At 40.3% G+C, this 11,266-nt stretch overlaps 3 protein-coding genes across 3 annotated transcripts in view; 1 reads left to right on the plus strand and 2 right to left on the minus strand.

Annotated features, from left to right (window-relative positions):
- Positions 1–11,266, plus strand: part of LOC134850967 (ADP-ribosylation factor-like protein 5B) — a 448,774-nt gene that overhangs the window by 255,634 nt on the left and 181,874 nt on the right. The gene's annotated exons all lie outside the window — the stretch shown is intronic.
- LOC134851030 (histone H3-like) lies at positions 1,799–2,208 on the minus strand. Its single transcript, XM_063866911.1, has 2 exons — positions 2,071–2,208; positions 1,799–2,002 (listed from the first exon to the last, which is right to left on the minus strand). The coding sequence occupies exons 1-2, from the start codon at positions 2,206–2,208 to the stop codon at positions 1,799–1,801; spliced, it is 342 nt and encodes a 113-aa protein (XP_063722981.1).
- Positions 2,994–11,266, minus strand: part of LOC134852015 (ras-related protein Rab-11A-like) — a 25,527-nt gene continuing 17,254 nt past the window's right edge. Inside the window, exon 4 of the mRNA XM_063868292.1 lies at positions 2,994–3,290. Within this exon, the coding sequence (XP_063724362.1) occupies positions 2,994–3,290 (297 nt within the window). The remainder of the gene's footprint in view (positions 3,291–11,266) is intronic.

Raw genomic sequence — 11,266 nt, forward strand, 5'->3', positions numbered from 1 at the left:
GAAAATTTTTTGAGCTCACAAAAGGTCTACTAGCTCGAACTGGTCAGTCCACAGAGCTTATTTCAGGAGCTCTTCGATCAAAATAAGCTCTTCGATCAAGATAAGCCGAATTATAATTCAACTTGAAAATTACTTCAAGCACCCTGCCACCTGACTCAGCGATGGATGGGTAGTAGTTTTCTCTGATCTTACTTGTATTATTGGCATCGCGTTGCCCAATTTTTTTGATAATATGCTGGTACGTACTTTTGTTGACGCCCTTGTTGCTGGTGGCGTTTTTTTGTGTCTCTCTTCTTGTTGGGTTTTGGTGTTTCGCTTTCTATAAAAGTGTCTAACACTGCCGAGTTTGACGTTGACACGAAGGGATCGTGAATTGTATCCGTCTTGCTTTTGGGAGGCCTTCTATATTTTTTTCCATGCTGGCCTGTTTTTTTTTTTGCTATTGGTAATCTGATGAATTTGGTTGGTGTCTTAAGCCATTTCCTCTGGGATTTTTGTTTTACTGGCTTCTTGAACCAGTGGGTTCTTTAGTTTTTCCGAGTTTTGTTGTGTTGTGTTTTGTTTCTGTGGGGTTGTTGTTTTTGCTATCTTCTTGTTTGCGTTGATCTTTTTATACTGCCCCTCCAATGTTTCCACGAACATAACTTTTTTTTATACCTTGCTGACCTATTTGCTACGAAGTCGCTTAGCTGTGTTTTTCTACAGTTGCCATATATTTTAGGATTAGATACAAATGCAAAGCCATTGTTGCGTAGTAGTCTAGAATGCTTTCTGATTTTTTTCACCCCTTCAGTTTGTGGTGTAAATGTTAGAAATTTCCCTTCGTGTGTTTTGTATTTTTGCTAAAGTTGTATGGGATCCTTCACTTTTTGTGCTATATGAACCGTTTTTTGAGCAACCTGTCAAACGTTCACCCTTTGTCTGTTGTCTGGTCTTTTTTTCACCTCTGAGCTTATTTTAGATGACTAATAAAAGCTATTTAAGCTGCGAACTTCGTCCCTCAGCCATGTCGCTGTCGAGGTTGATAATTTCGGGATGTTGTTCCCTGTTCTCCCTCCGTTTTATCACAACCTCGTACACTGACCAAGCGTTCATGTCGTGCATTTGTTCTGGTGTTACTGACGAGCTCATGAGTCTCTTTCGTTCGAAAAAGTTAGCTAACTTTACGCTATCCCAACTGAAATAATTTTGATTACTTGTTGTAGCTAGATTTGACGATATGGTTTTTAGTCTTCTCCCCATATGCGTTTTGAATGGTTACAACTTTTTCCCTTCGTGCGGTGTTCTCTTAGTGTTTTATTTAACTCCACTACGTCTGATGGTAGTTTGTATGGTATGTTTCTTGGGTCGATTTTCAAAAAACCTAGCCGAGCTCAACCGGAACGAAAACTTTTTTCATGTATATATTAGTTAGGCACGTAAAAGAGCAATTGAAAATTTTTTGAGCTCACAAAAGGTCTACTAGCTCGAACTGGTCAGTCCACAGAGCTGATTCGAGCTCTGTGATTTAAATCAAGCTCGTACAAGCTCGTCTGAGCTCTCTGAGGTAGCCTGCCGAGCTCTAAGAGCTCGAACTCAAAAATAGTTAGGCTACGTACGGGAGCAATTGAACAGCTAGCTCGAGCTCAATTTCTAGCTGCGTCACCCCAATGAGGGGGAAACAGAGCTCAACCTATACCAGCTTGAGCTTGCTCTGGTCGAAGTCAGCTTGAGGAAGCTCTCTGTGAAGAAAAATAGAACTGATGGTTGGGTGGCCTTTAAAAAGGCCGGTTTGGTTGGTGTGGAGTACACCTTGAGCTTAAGCTCGCTCTCCTCGGATTAGTCGAGCCAACTGGATGTCCTTGGGAATGATCGTGACTTTCTTGGGGTGGATCGCGCACAAGTTGGTGTCCTCGAACAGGCTGACCAAGTAGCTCTCGCTGGCTTCCTGCAGAGCCATGATGGCAGTGCTCTGGAACCGCAAGTCAGTCTTCAAGTCCTGGGCGATTTCTCTGACCAGTCGCTGGAAGGGCAGCTTTAGGATCAACACTCAGTGGACTTCTGGTATCTCCTGATCTCCCTCAGGGCAACGGTTCCTGGTCTGTATCGGTGAGGCTTCTTCACACCGCCGGTGGAAGGTGCGCTCTTTCTTGCAGCCTTGGTAGCCAGTTGCTTCCTGGGTGCCTTTCCTCCGGTACTCTTTCGTGCAGTCTGCTTCGTTCGGGTCATTCTTCGTCAGTTGTGTGTAGCTGTGAGTTGCAGATGTAGAAGTAGATTTTGGATGTTGAAGTTTGGAAAAATCCGTGAGGTAACTTAGAGAATCAGATCTCCAGAAGCCTTGAGAGCGTTCGACGTATAAAAAACAGTTAGGCACGTAAAAGAGCAATAGAAGAAGAGCTCAGGTGAGTCGTTACTTATATATATTAGGGAGCATTTTCAACTATATATAGTAAGGTATGTGAAGTGCCGACTATTTATACTTGGGTTGGAGGTTACCCGCCAAAAGCGGAAAAGGTGATTGGCCCGTGTCTGAGTGATAACGGAAGCTCAAACTAAACTCGAATCTGATTGGTTGAGAAGTGAAAACTTGAAAATTTGGTGTTTTTGCCTATAGAATTGACCCAAAGCTAACTTTAGCCAGTTACAAACTCAATTCAGCTTAAACTAGCTGAATTGGGCTCGTTAGCTAGCTTTGGAAGCTCAAACTTAGTTATTTCGAGCTGTAAGTTAGAGAGCACAAGAAAGCTCAAATCTGATTGGCTGAGACGTGAAATCTTAAAATCTTGCTGTCTTTTAGCTCTAAAGTTGGTCTGGAGCTGATTTAAGCAAGTTACAAGCTCAGTTGAGCTTGGTAGCTCAAATAAGACGCTCAAAGCTAGCTGTTGAGAGCTCAAAACTGCATACAAGCCAATTTGAGCTTGCTAGCTAGAGTACAAAGAGAACTATGTTTTTTGGTGGCCTTTAAAAGGCCGGTTTGGTGTTGCTCAGAGCAACTAGTTGTACCAGCTGGTCGTCTACTTGGAGCTGGTGTTTTTGGTGACGGCCTTGGTTCCCTCACTGACAGCATGCTTGGCCAGCTCTCCGGGCAACAGCAGTCGTACTGCGGTTTGGATCTCCCGGCTAGAGATGGTTGATCGCTTGTTGTAGTGGGCTAGTTTTGAAGCTTCACCGGCGATTCTCTCGAAGATGTCGTTCACGAAGCTCTTCATGATCGACATAGCCTTGGAGGAGATGCCGTTGTCAGGGTGGAACAGCTTCAGCACCTTGTAGATGTAGAGAGAGTAGGTCTCTCGCCTCTTCTTCTTCTTTTTCTTGTCTCCAGTAGGCTACTTCTGGGCTTTGCCTGCCTTCTTGACTGCCTTTCCGCTGACGTTGGGTGCCATTTTAGAGATGTAGTTGTAGTGGTGTTGAGTTGTGGATCGAGCAAAAAGCTAACCTAACTTGAAAAATTGTGTTCAAATCGAGTTCGAAGAATACTCAATTCCGATTGGCTCTCAGCTGAAAGCTTAATTAGGAAAGCAGTTTTTTACTAATGACACAGCACCCGACACATAATCTTGTTCTCCTTTCACGAATTTCAATAAATGCTCTTGCCATTGTGTCTAGTATTTTTTCTTGCAAATAATAATATGCTAGCAAATCATATTACTCTCTTGCTTTTGAAAATAAAACTTGTAAGTTGATGTTTTATCGTCATTTAGATTAGTTCATTGTGAGAATCCTGACAATGCACATAGTAAAAAAAAGGCTTGAAATTTTTTTAATCAAAAAATTTTTCATTTTTTGTAAACTTGCGATAAACCAAAAAGCGAAGAGCTTAAAATTCCAAATAATTTCCCATTAAAGGGCCAGAGTCTAAAAATTTTTAATGATATTCATCAATGTATAGGGAAATTTTAAAGTGTTTTTCTATTGATACGTAGAATTTGGCCAATTTTTCTTTCAGTTACCGAAATGTTTCATAACTTAGCAGCTAGCTCCCTGTTCCACAGCATCAACACCCTCAACAAATGTGAGAAAAAGCGATACGAGAGCCTTGTTACTGCAATTCCTGTCCTATATCTGAATAATTCACTGATCCAAGGAAAGAAAATCCGACAATGACTGAAAGACAGTCCATTGAAAGAGAAAAAAGCGGTTGTGTGGCACGACGTGGTGAATAACACCAATAGCAGCCACAGAACCAACAACTATAGACCAGCCTATGTCGAGGAGCTGACAATTTATTTGCAGTCGAAGAGGCAGGAGTTATTGGCGATCGAAGAGGCAGCAGTAATTTTAGAGGTTTAAATTTTTTAAATCTGATTAGTAATTTTAGAAGTCAACTGTGATTGGCTAACTTTTGAACATGATGGCTTGGAACTAAAATTTATGTGAATTATTGGAAAAAACATATGTAAATTGATTTTTTATTGTCAATTAGATTTGTTTATTGTAACAATTCCGAAAATGCACATAGTTGCAAAAACGTTTGAAAATTACTTTTTATCAAAAAACTCATTTATTTTATTTGTAAACTTGCAAAAAAAAAAGCGAAGAGCACAAAACTCTAACTGTTTTCACATTAAAGGGCCAATATCTAAAACACTTTAGCCAGTTTTTTTTATTGATACGTAGAATAAGGCCAACTTTTATGTGAGTTACCGAAATTTTTCATAATGTAGCAGCTAGCTCCCTGTTCGACAGCATCAACACCCTCAACAGATGTGAGAAAAAGCAATACGAGAGCCTTGTTACTGCAATTCCTGTCCTATATCTGAATAATTCACTTCCGGGGAAAGAAAATTTGACAATGACTGGAAGACAGTCCATTGAAGGAGAAAAAATTGATTGTGTGGCACGACGTGGTGAATAACACCACTAGCAGCCATCGAACTAACAACTATCGCCCAGCTTGTGTCGAGGAGCTGACAAACTAATTGTAGTCGAAGAGGCAGCATATATTGGCGATCGTCTATTGCAGAAGGTAAGGAACGCCTGACTTGTTTAGTCAGCTAATCGGCACAGGAGTGCTCATTATTCCAGCAACAAAACGGCTACTTTCTAAGAGCAAACAAAACGAGCCGGAGCAGCTCATGGAACATTTGAAGCTGCGCCAGAGTGCTGAGTTAGAGCTGAAATCTCTGTGATTGATAGCGGCACACAAAGAAAGACTGTCAGAACTGATTGGCAATATCAGAAGGAAACAACAAAGATGTAGGCAAAAGCAAGACGGGAGCAGAAGTTGAAAGCAGAGGAAGTGTCTGCGTTTCAAAGACAGGGGTGAGGACAGTGTGATTTGTTTTGCTTTATGCCTTGTGAGTTTCATTACGAGGACTGCAAATTAATGACCACAGTACCTTTGCCTGCTGTTTGGATCAGACAAATTTTAAAAAGAAAACTAACTTGGAAAATTGTTTTAGATTATTGAAATTCTTCAAAAATTTTTTATATCTCTACATAGACTGAAGTTTCTGGGAAATTTTCTGAAAAATGATCTAATACCGGACTTTTTGAAGTTTAGGGTCCCCGAGAACGGGTTGTTTTTGGACCAAGCCGTGCATAATTTTCAAATAAAATTACTTAGGACTGAAACTTCTAGGGCAAATGAGGAGAGGAAGAGGTATGAGGAAATGCTAGCGAAAGCAAGGTTGCTGGTGCAAAAAAAATCGACGAACAGTGGTGATAATTAATTTTCCGTTTCGTGAGGCGTCAAGTAGAGGCAAGCTTAAAGACAACATCAGAAAACCATAGAAAAAATTCAGAAAAACTGTCCGGGAGACAAAATGAACCTCTTGGTGGGCAAAATGAGCAATCAGGTAAGGTGCTTGATAACATAGAACTGCCTGGATGGGTACATGAAGTGTTGTCAATGAGTCCGTCTGAGACAAACTTAACGAAACGCACTTCTTGGCTGATATCGACACTTTCCTCTCAAAATTAAAAAACCAAAAAAAAACTGGTGAAACTTTAGGTGAAATAGAAGCCGCGGCAAAGGCATATACAAGAAAAATTAGGGCAAGCCCCAACTTACAAAGCCATTGAAAAAACAAGGAAATATCTCAAAGATAATGGGTTGGTGGCTGTGTTTTTGATAAGGGAGTTGGTTTCTGCATAATGAAGAAAGAAACGTATGAATCAACGCTGGAATCGTTGTTGCAATCTGCTCAGTTTTTTTTTAAAAAAAGAGGCAAACACTGATGAGGTTATTCTGAAAGTTGAGAAGGGACAGCAAAAAATTACTGGCCATGAATAAAAAAGACGAGATAAGTGATCAAGTATATTCTAAGTTGAGGTGACGAGAGGGGCAACCCGCCCGTTTGTACGGCTTAGCTAAGGTACACAGGGCTGAGACACCCCTCGATTAGTACTATCACTTCCAGGCAGCTCGTATGAGAACCTTAACAAAACGCTTGCAAAGTTTTCTGACAATATCGATGGAGCCAATATAGAAAACAATACTAAAAATGCCAGAGAAACAATTGAAAACATTTCTCTAGATCCGGATGAAACCATAATATCTCTTGATGTGAAAACTTTGTACACTAATATTCCCCTGAAGGAAGCAATTGAAATTGCCTTACAGAAGCTGTACAGCCAGGAGTCTTCTGAGATTCAAAGAGCAAGCTTGAAAAACTTTTGAATATGGCGATCAGCAAAGTATATTGCAAGTGTAATGATTCCTGGTATGTGCAGGTTGATGGTCTAGCAATGAATGCTTCCCTCGCGGTAGTTCTGTCAAACCTATGGCTGAAAGACTACGAGTTTATTCTAAGACAAGAAAAACCGGTGGGAACTGACATATAGATCAAAGAGGTCGAAATGCGAGTGTTGCCGAAACTGATATCATCTAAATGCGGAAAAATATCCGATGATATGTACGCATCAATATGTACGAGATTGTCTGGTGCTGTGAAAGCTGCTGCCGCGCTAAGAACAAGGAGAAGGATACTCCACAAATAAAATTGTAAATTGTTCCTCAAGTATGTGGATGACATTGTAAGAACAGTCAGAGGTGAGCCGAGTTGGGTTCTCGATGCCACCAATTCTCTTCATCCAAATCTACAGTTCACTCTAGGGTAAACTAATTCAGAGGGAATTTTGCCGTTACTGGATTTGAACAAAAATGTATCGCGGGATAGAGGTGTAAACTGCAATTGGTATCAAAAACCAACAAAATTGGTCCGCAAAGGTGGCGGCAGACGCCCTGTGCAAAATCATTAAGGGTAAGGGCAAGCTCGTGGATAGTGAGAGGAGTTCGTTAACTCAATCACCAAAGGATGTTAAGCCACCAATGCTGATGGTCAATATAGAGGTAACCAAAGCCAAAATTTTGCATGCAGGTTACAAAATTTAACTAACGCTCAAGTGGTTTTTGCCACAAAAAGTCTAAAACCATGTTTACCCTCACTGAAGTCAGCAGTTTTTGATGAGCTCAATTCAAGAGTGGTTTATAAATTGTCATGTAGTGGATGCACTTCCACCTATGTTGGACAAACTGTTAGATATTTGACGACCAGAAGTGAGGAACATAAGAAAGCAGACTCACCGGTAGGCCTCCACCTTCAGCAATGCAGTCTTGATGGAAAAAGCGCAGATCAGTTAAACAAAACTATAGATAGGTTAAGCAACCAAACAAAACTTTCAAAACTAAAGACAATACATGCCAGGAAAGAGAAACCGGGCTTCAACACGCGCGATAAGTTTAGGAGCAGGGAGTTAACACTGAAAATTTAGTCCCAAAATATTTTTTGTTTTTTTATCTAAAACGTACATCTCTAAATCGAAATTATGAATCAGAAACTTCCAGACAAATTAATTTAAAAAACTAAATTACAAAAGGGGCCCTTCCGTTTAGTTACGTTAAGTGCACAAGCTGGATAGTCCTTCCTTTACAATAGCGCTAATGGTGTTGTCGATAAATTAACTTTTGCGCAGCAGTCTGCAGCCCCTTGTACATAGTATAGAGCTCCTCAGGAGGGCGAAGCTTATTTTAATTGGTTTCAAAACACCTAATTATTTTTAATGCTCGGTGAGCTCCATGAGCTCTATTGCTATGTGATCGTCTACTTGTGCAAAAAAATCATCTACTGGTGCAAAAAAAGAGCGCTATGTTGTTGTCTTTGTAATATAATTGGAAAACTTTTAACTCTAATTGTTTGTTATTGTCACACTTGATCCGCCTTGCGAATCCGTTGTTCACAAACTATCTTTGCATAAACTTTGTTGCGGTGTCTGTTGTGTTATTTGTTACTACTTTTGTGGTGGGGTATTTTGAAAATCTTTTAAATTCCACTTATTTGTAGGCATCAATGTCTAATTCGTCTCGCAATGGGCCTGCAAAAATTAGTTGCACCTTTTGTTTCTACCACTTTTTTTATTTCTGAGAGGTGTCTTTTTCGTATTTAAGCCTTAAGTTTTTTTACCTTGCTGTAGGCTTTGTTTGCAGTTCTGTCCGATTGCCACGATTCCTCTGTAGATGTGTGGGAACCAGATGTTCTCTGCTATATCCAACATAATGTCTGTCGCTGGGTGCGTGAGTTGAATACTTTTCAGCACTGTGTCGCGTAGTTGGGTTGGTATGACCACCATGTCATCAATGACCAAGCATTCGTCTCGCACACTTTCCAATGTTGCATAAATAATAAAGATCGTTTGAATGACTCCCAGTCCCTTTGTCCTTGATGAAATGCGTTAATGGACTTAAATTTTTCGGGATAACCCGGCATTAAATCCATACCCCAGTGCTTTGCTTAACTTTTTTTCTTATAGTGGGCTATCATCGTTCTCTGTCAATGTTTTCTGTGGTGGTACCATTTGAGTGTCTATTGCTAGCACCAGTTGGTGGAATTCCATTTCGTCTTGGCTTCTGCGGGATATGTATATTTCCGGCTCGGTTGGTATCAGGTCCATATTTTTATCTGTTTAGTTCTCCATTTTTTTTCGTTTCCTTCTCTGTTTGTGCGCTACTGTTTGGGTATTTCCATTCGCTTGCTGAAACCTGGTTTGTAGTTGTGGTTCGTTTTGATGTTTCCCCCAATTAGAAAACAATCTCCTTGTACTTTTTCCTGCTTGGACCTTGTTCGCTGCCTCTGTTTTTGGTCTGTTTTCTCCTTCCTGAATCCCTTTTTCGCATTTTTTGATCGGGTGTGTCGCTTCCCTCTTCTTGGTTTAAGTATGTCCATTGAATTTTTTTTGGATTGAAAAATCCTTCGTTTGTTCTGTTTCTTCGGTCATTTCACGTTAAGTGATTGGTAGGCAGAGAGTTATCTTGCGTTTGGGGGTTTTGTGGATGTAAGCATTTGGGTGTATTGTCTTAGTTAAAATCGATTGCGATGATTTTGTTTTTCATTTAGGACGGAGTAAATTTGATTATCGCTTTTTTTCCTTCGGCTGTCAATCAATTTCTGTGGTGCGCGTTTCCTTTTGGCAAAATCTTTTAGCACTAATGTATCCAAAAAACCAAGCTTTGAGATGAACGAAGTAATTCGGGCTATCACATTTTCCTGTCATAAATGGCTGCCGGTAGCCCCGGTCTGACTGGGTTTCTTGACAAGTAGTCAGTTAGGCCATTTTTTGATCCCGCCAAAAGTTGATATCAAAACTGAAGGCTAACAATCTCTCAACCTATCTGGTTAGCCTGACGCATTTGATGCACTTGATGCATTTAGTAGAGCTCGATGATCCGTAACGATGATAAAAATTTTGCCATAAAGGTAAAATTTCAAGTGTTTGGCCGACCAAACATCTCCTAACAACTATAAATCATTATAGAAAACTTCTCGTCGTGCGAGTTCTGGCATCCTGACTCGTATGAATTAAGCATATATCTATCAAATGAAGACCTCTCTAATATTGCCCCTATGTCTGCTGTTGACGCGTCACACATTATTGTTGTGTCGAAATTTTGATCAAGCTATCTATTTACTGTGACTTCTTCGACCATTTAGGTTATTTTCTTGATTGTTTTTTTTTCGTTCCTGGAGCACTTTAAAGCTATGTATTTCACTGTATTTAGTAGTGGTGTCGGTGGGGCTGTCTACGCTACCAAGTTGGTAAAGTACTTTGTTAAATGCTGAATCGAAATCGTGAAACTTTTGTTTTTGGGTCCTTCAAATTTTCGATTGCCTCCGTTTCCTTCGCTAGCGGTCATGTTCGTTCAGTGTTTATATTACAACCCAGCCCTTGCACTTGTTTGAACGCCAAGTTGCATTAGGGTCCGGAAATTGCCAAAGATTTCTGGTTTAAATATTCGTCAGATCGATTGCTAGCGTCAGATTGTTAGAGTCAGTTTGTTAGAGTCAGATCGATTGCTTTTTGGAGTTCGGCTGGCATATCATTCTCCTTTTGTTTGGAACTGATACAAGAAGGTTGCTTTCCCGCCAGCTAAAATGAAGTTGCACTGTTCCCTTGTATTCTGGTCTAGCTGTAATTTCGCGTACGCGTACCTCAAGTCTATCGTTGAGAAGATTATTTCTTTCTGCACTGGTGTTTGACAGCTTGTGCTACGCTGTCTTGAAGAAGTTCTATGTTGTACAATTGTTATTTGTTTTTGTTTGTTTATTTATTGATTTGTTTAGAATTCAGCCCCAATTTGATTGTTTGGTTTTTTTACCGTGATGAAAATTGCGCTGATAAACTGTTTGTCACTACATTTCTCTGATCAATCATTTTGTTGATTTCTGGTTCCACATTTTCTTGCAGGTGGATGTGAACTCTCCTTGTTTTTGTTATACTGCTTCACTACATGGTTTTTTAATCTTTCTAATCGTGTACTTACTCCCTTAAGTTGTTCCTTGACCTATTTGGTCATTTTGAGATCTGACTCGTTATCTCACTCACTACTTCCGGTGTTCCGGTGTTTCTTGGTGTAGTTTAATTCCTTTCTGTGGAAGGATGTTCCAACCTGCGATGTTTGCCCTTTGGGTATCTACTACTATGAATGGTGCGGATGTTACTGTCAATCTTTCGGATTCGGTTGGCAGTATTAGCCTGACCAGTGGATCTATGTTTACCCCGTTATAGCAAGCGAGGTTGTGGGCGGCATCCTCTTTAGGAATTTGTTTTCCAGATGGCGCCTTTCATCGATTTGTAAAGTGTTGCGGGAGTTTGTTTGTTCGGAAATGACATTTGACTTTCTTAGACTGCTGTTGCAGTGATAACTTACCCTGTAGTTCTTAGTTATAACCAGTCTCTGTTTAATTCTTCCTCTTTGAAAGCTGCTGCGTTTTTGACCTCACAAATTTCATCATTTGCCAGTAATGAATATTGGTCATTCATGTTCTCCCATCCTTTGACTGACACCAGT

Source organism: Symsagittifera roscoffensis, chromosome 7 (assembly GCF_963678635.1).
Source record: "Symsagittifera roscoffensis chromosome 7, txSymRosc1.1, whole genome shotgun sequence".
NCBI lineage: Eukaryota > Metazoa > Xenacoelomorpha > Acoela > Convolutidae > Symsagittifera > Symsagittifera roscoffensis.

What these genes read in the sequence shown, in the direction of transcription:
- LOC134851030 (XM_063866911.1), bottom strand. Translation starts at nt 2,208, where the DNA reads ATGACCCGAACGAAGCAGACTGCACGAAAGAGTACCGGAGGAAAGGCA. An exon ending in ACCGATACAGACCAGGAACC is followed by an intron (nt 2,003 to 2,070) that starts GTTGCCCTGAGG and finishes CTGCCCTTCCAG; the next exon opens with CGACTGGTCAGAGAAATCGC.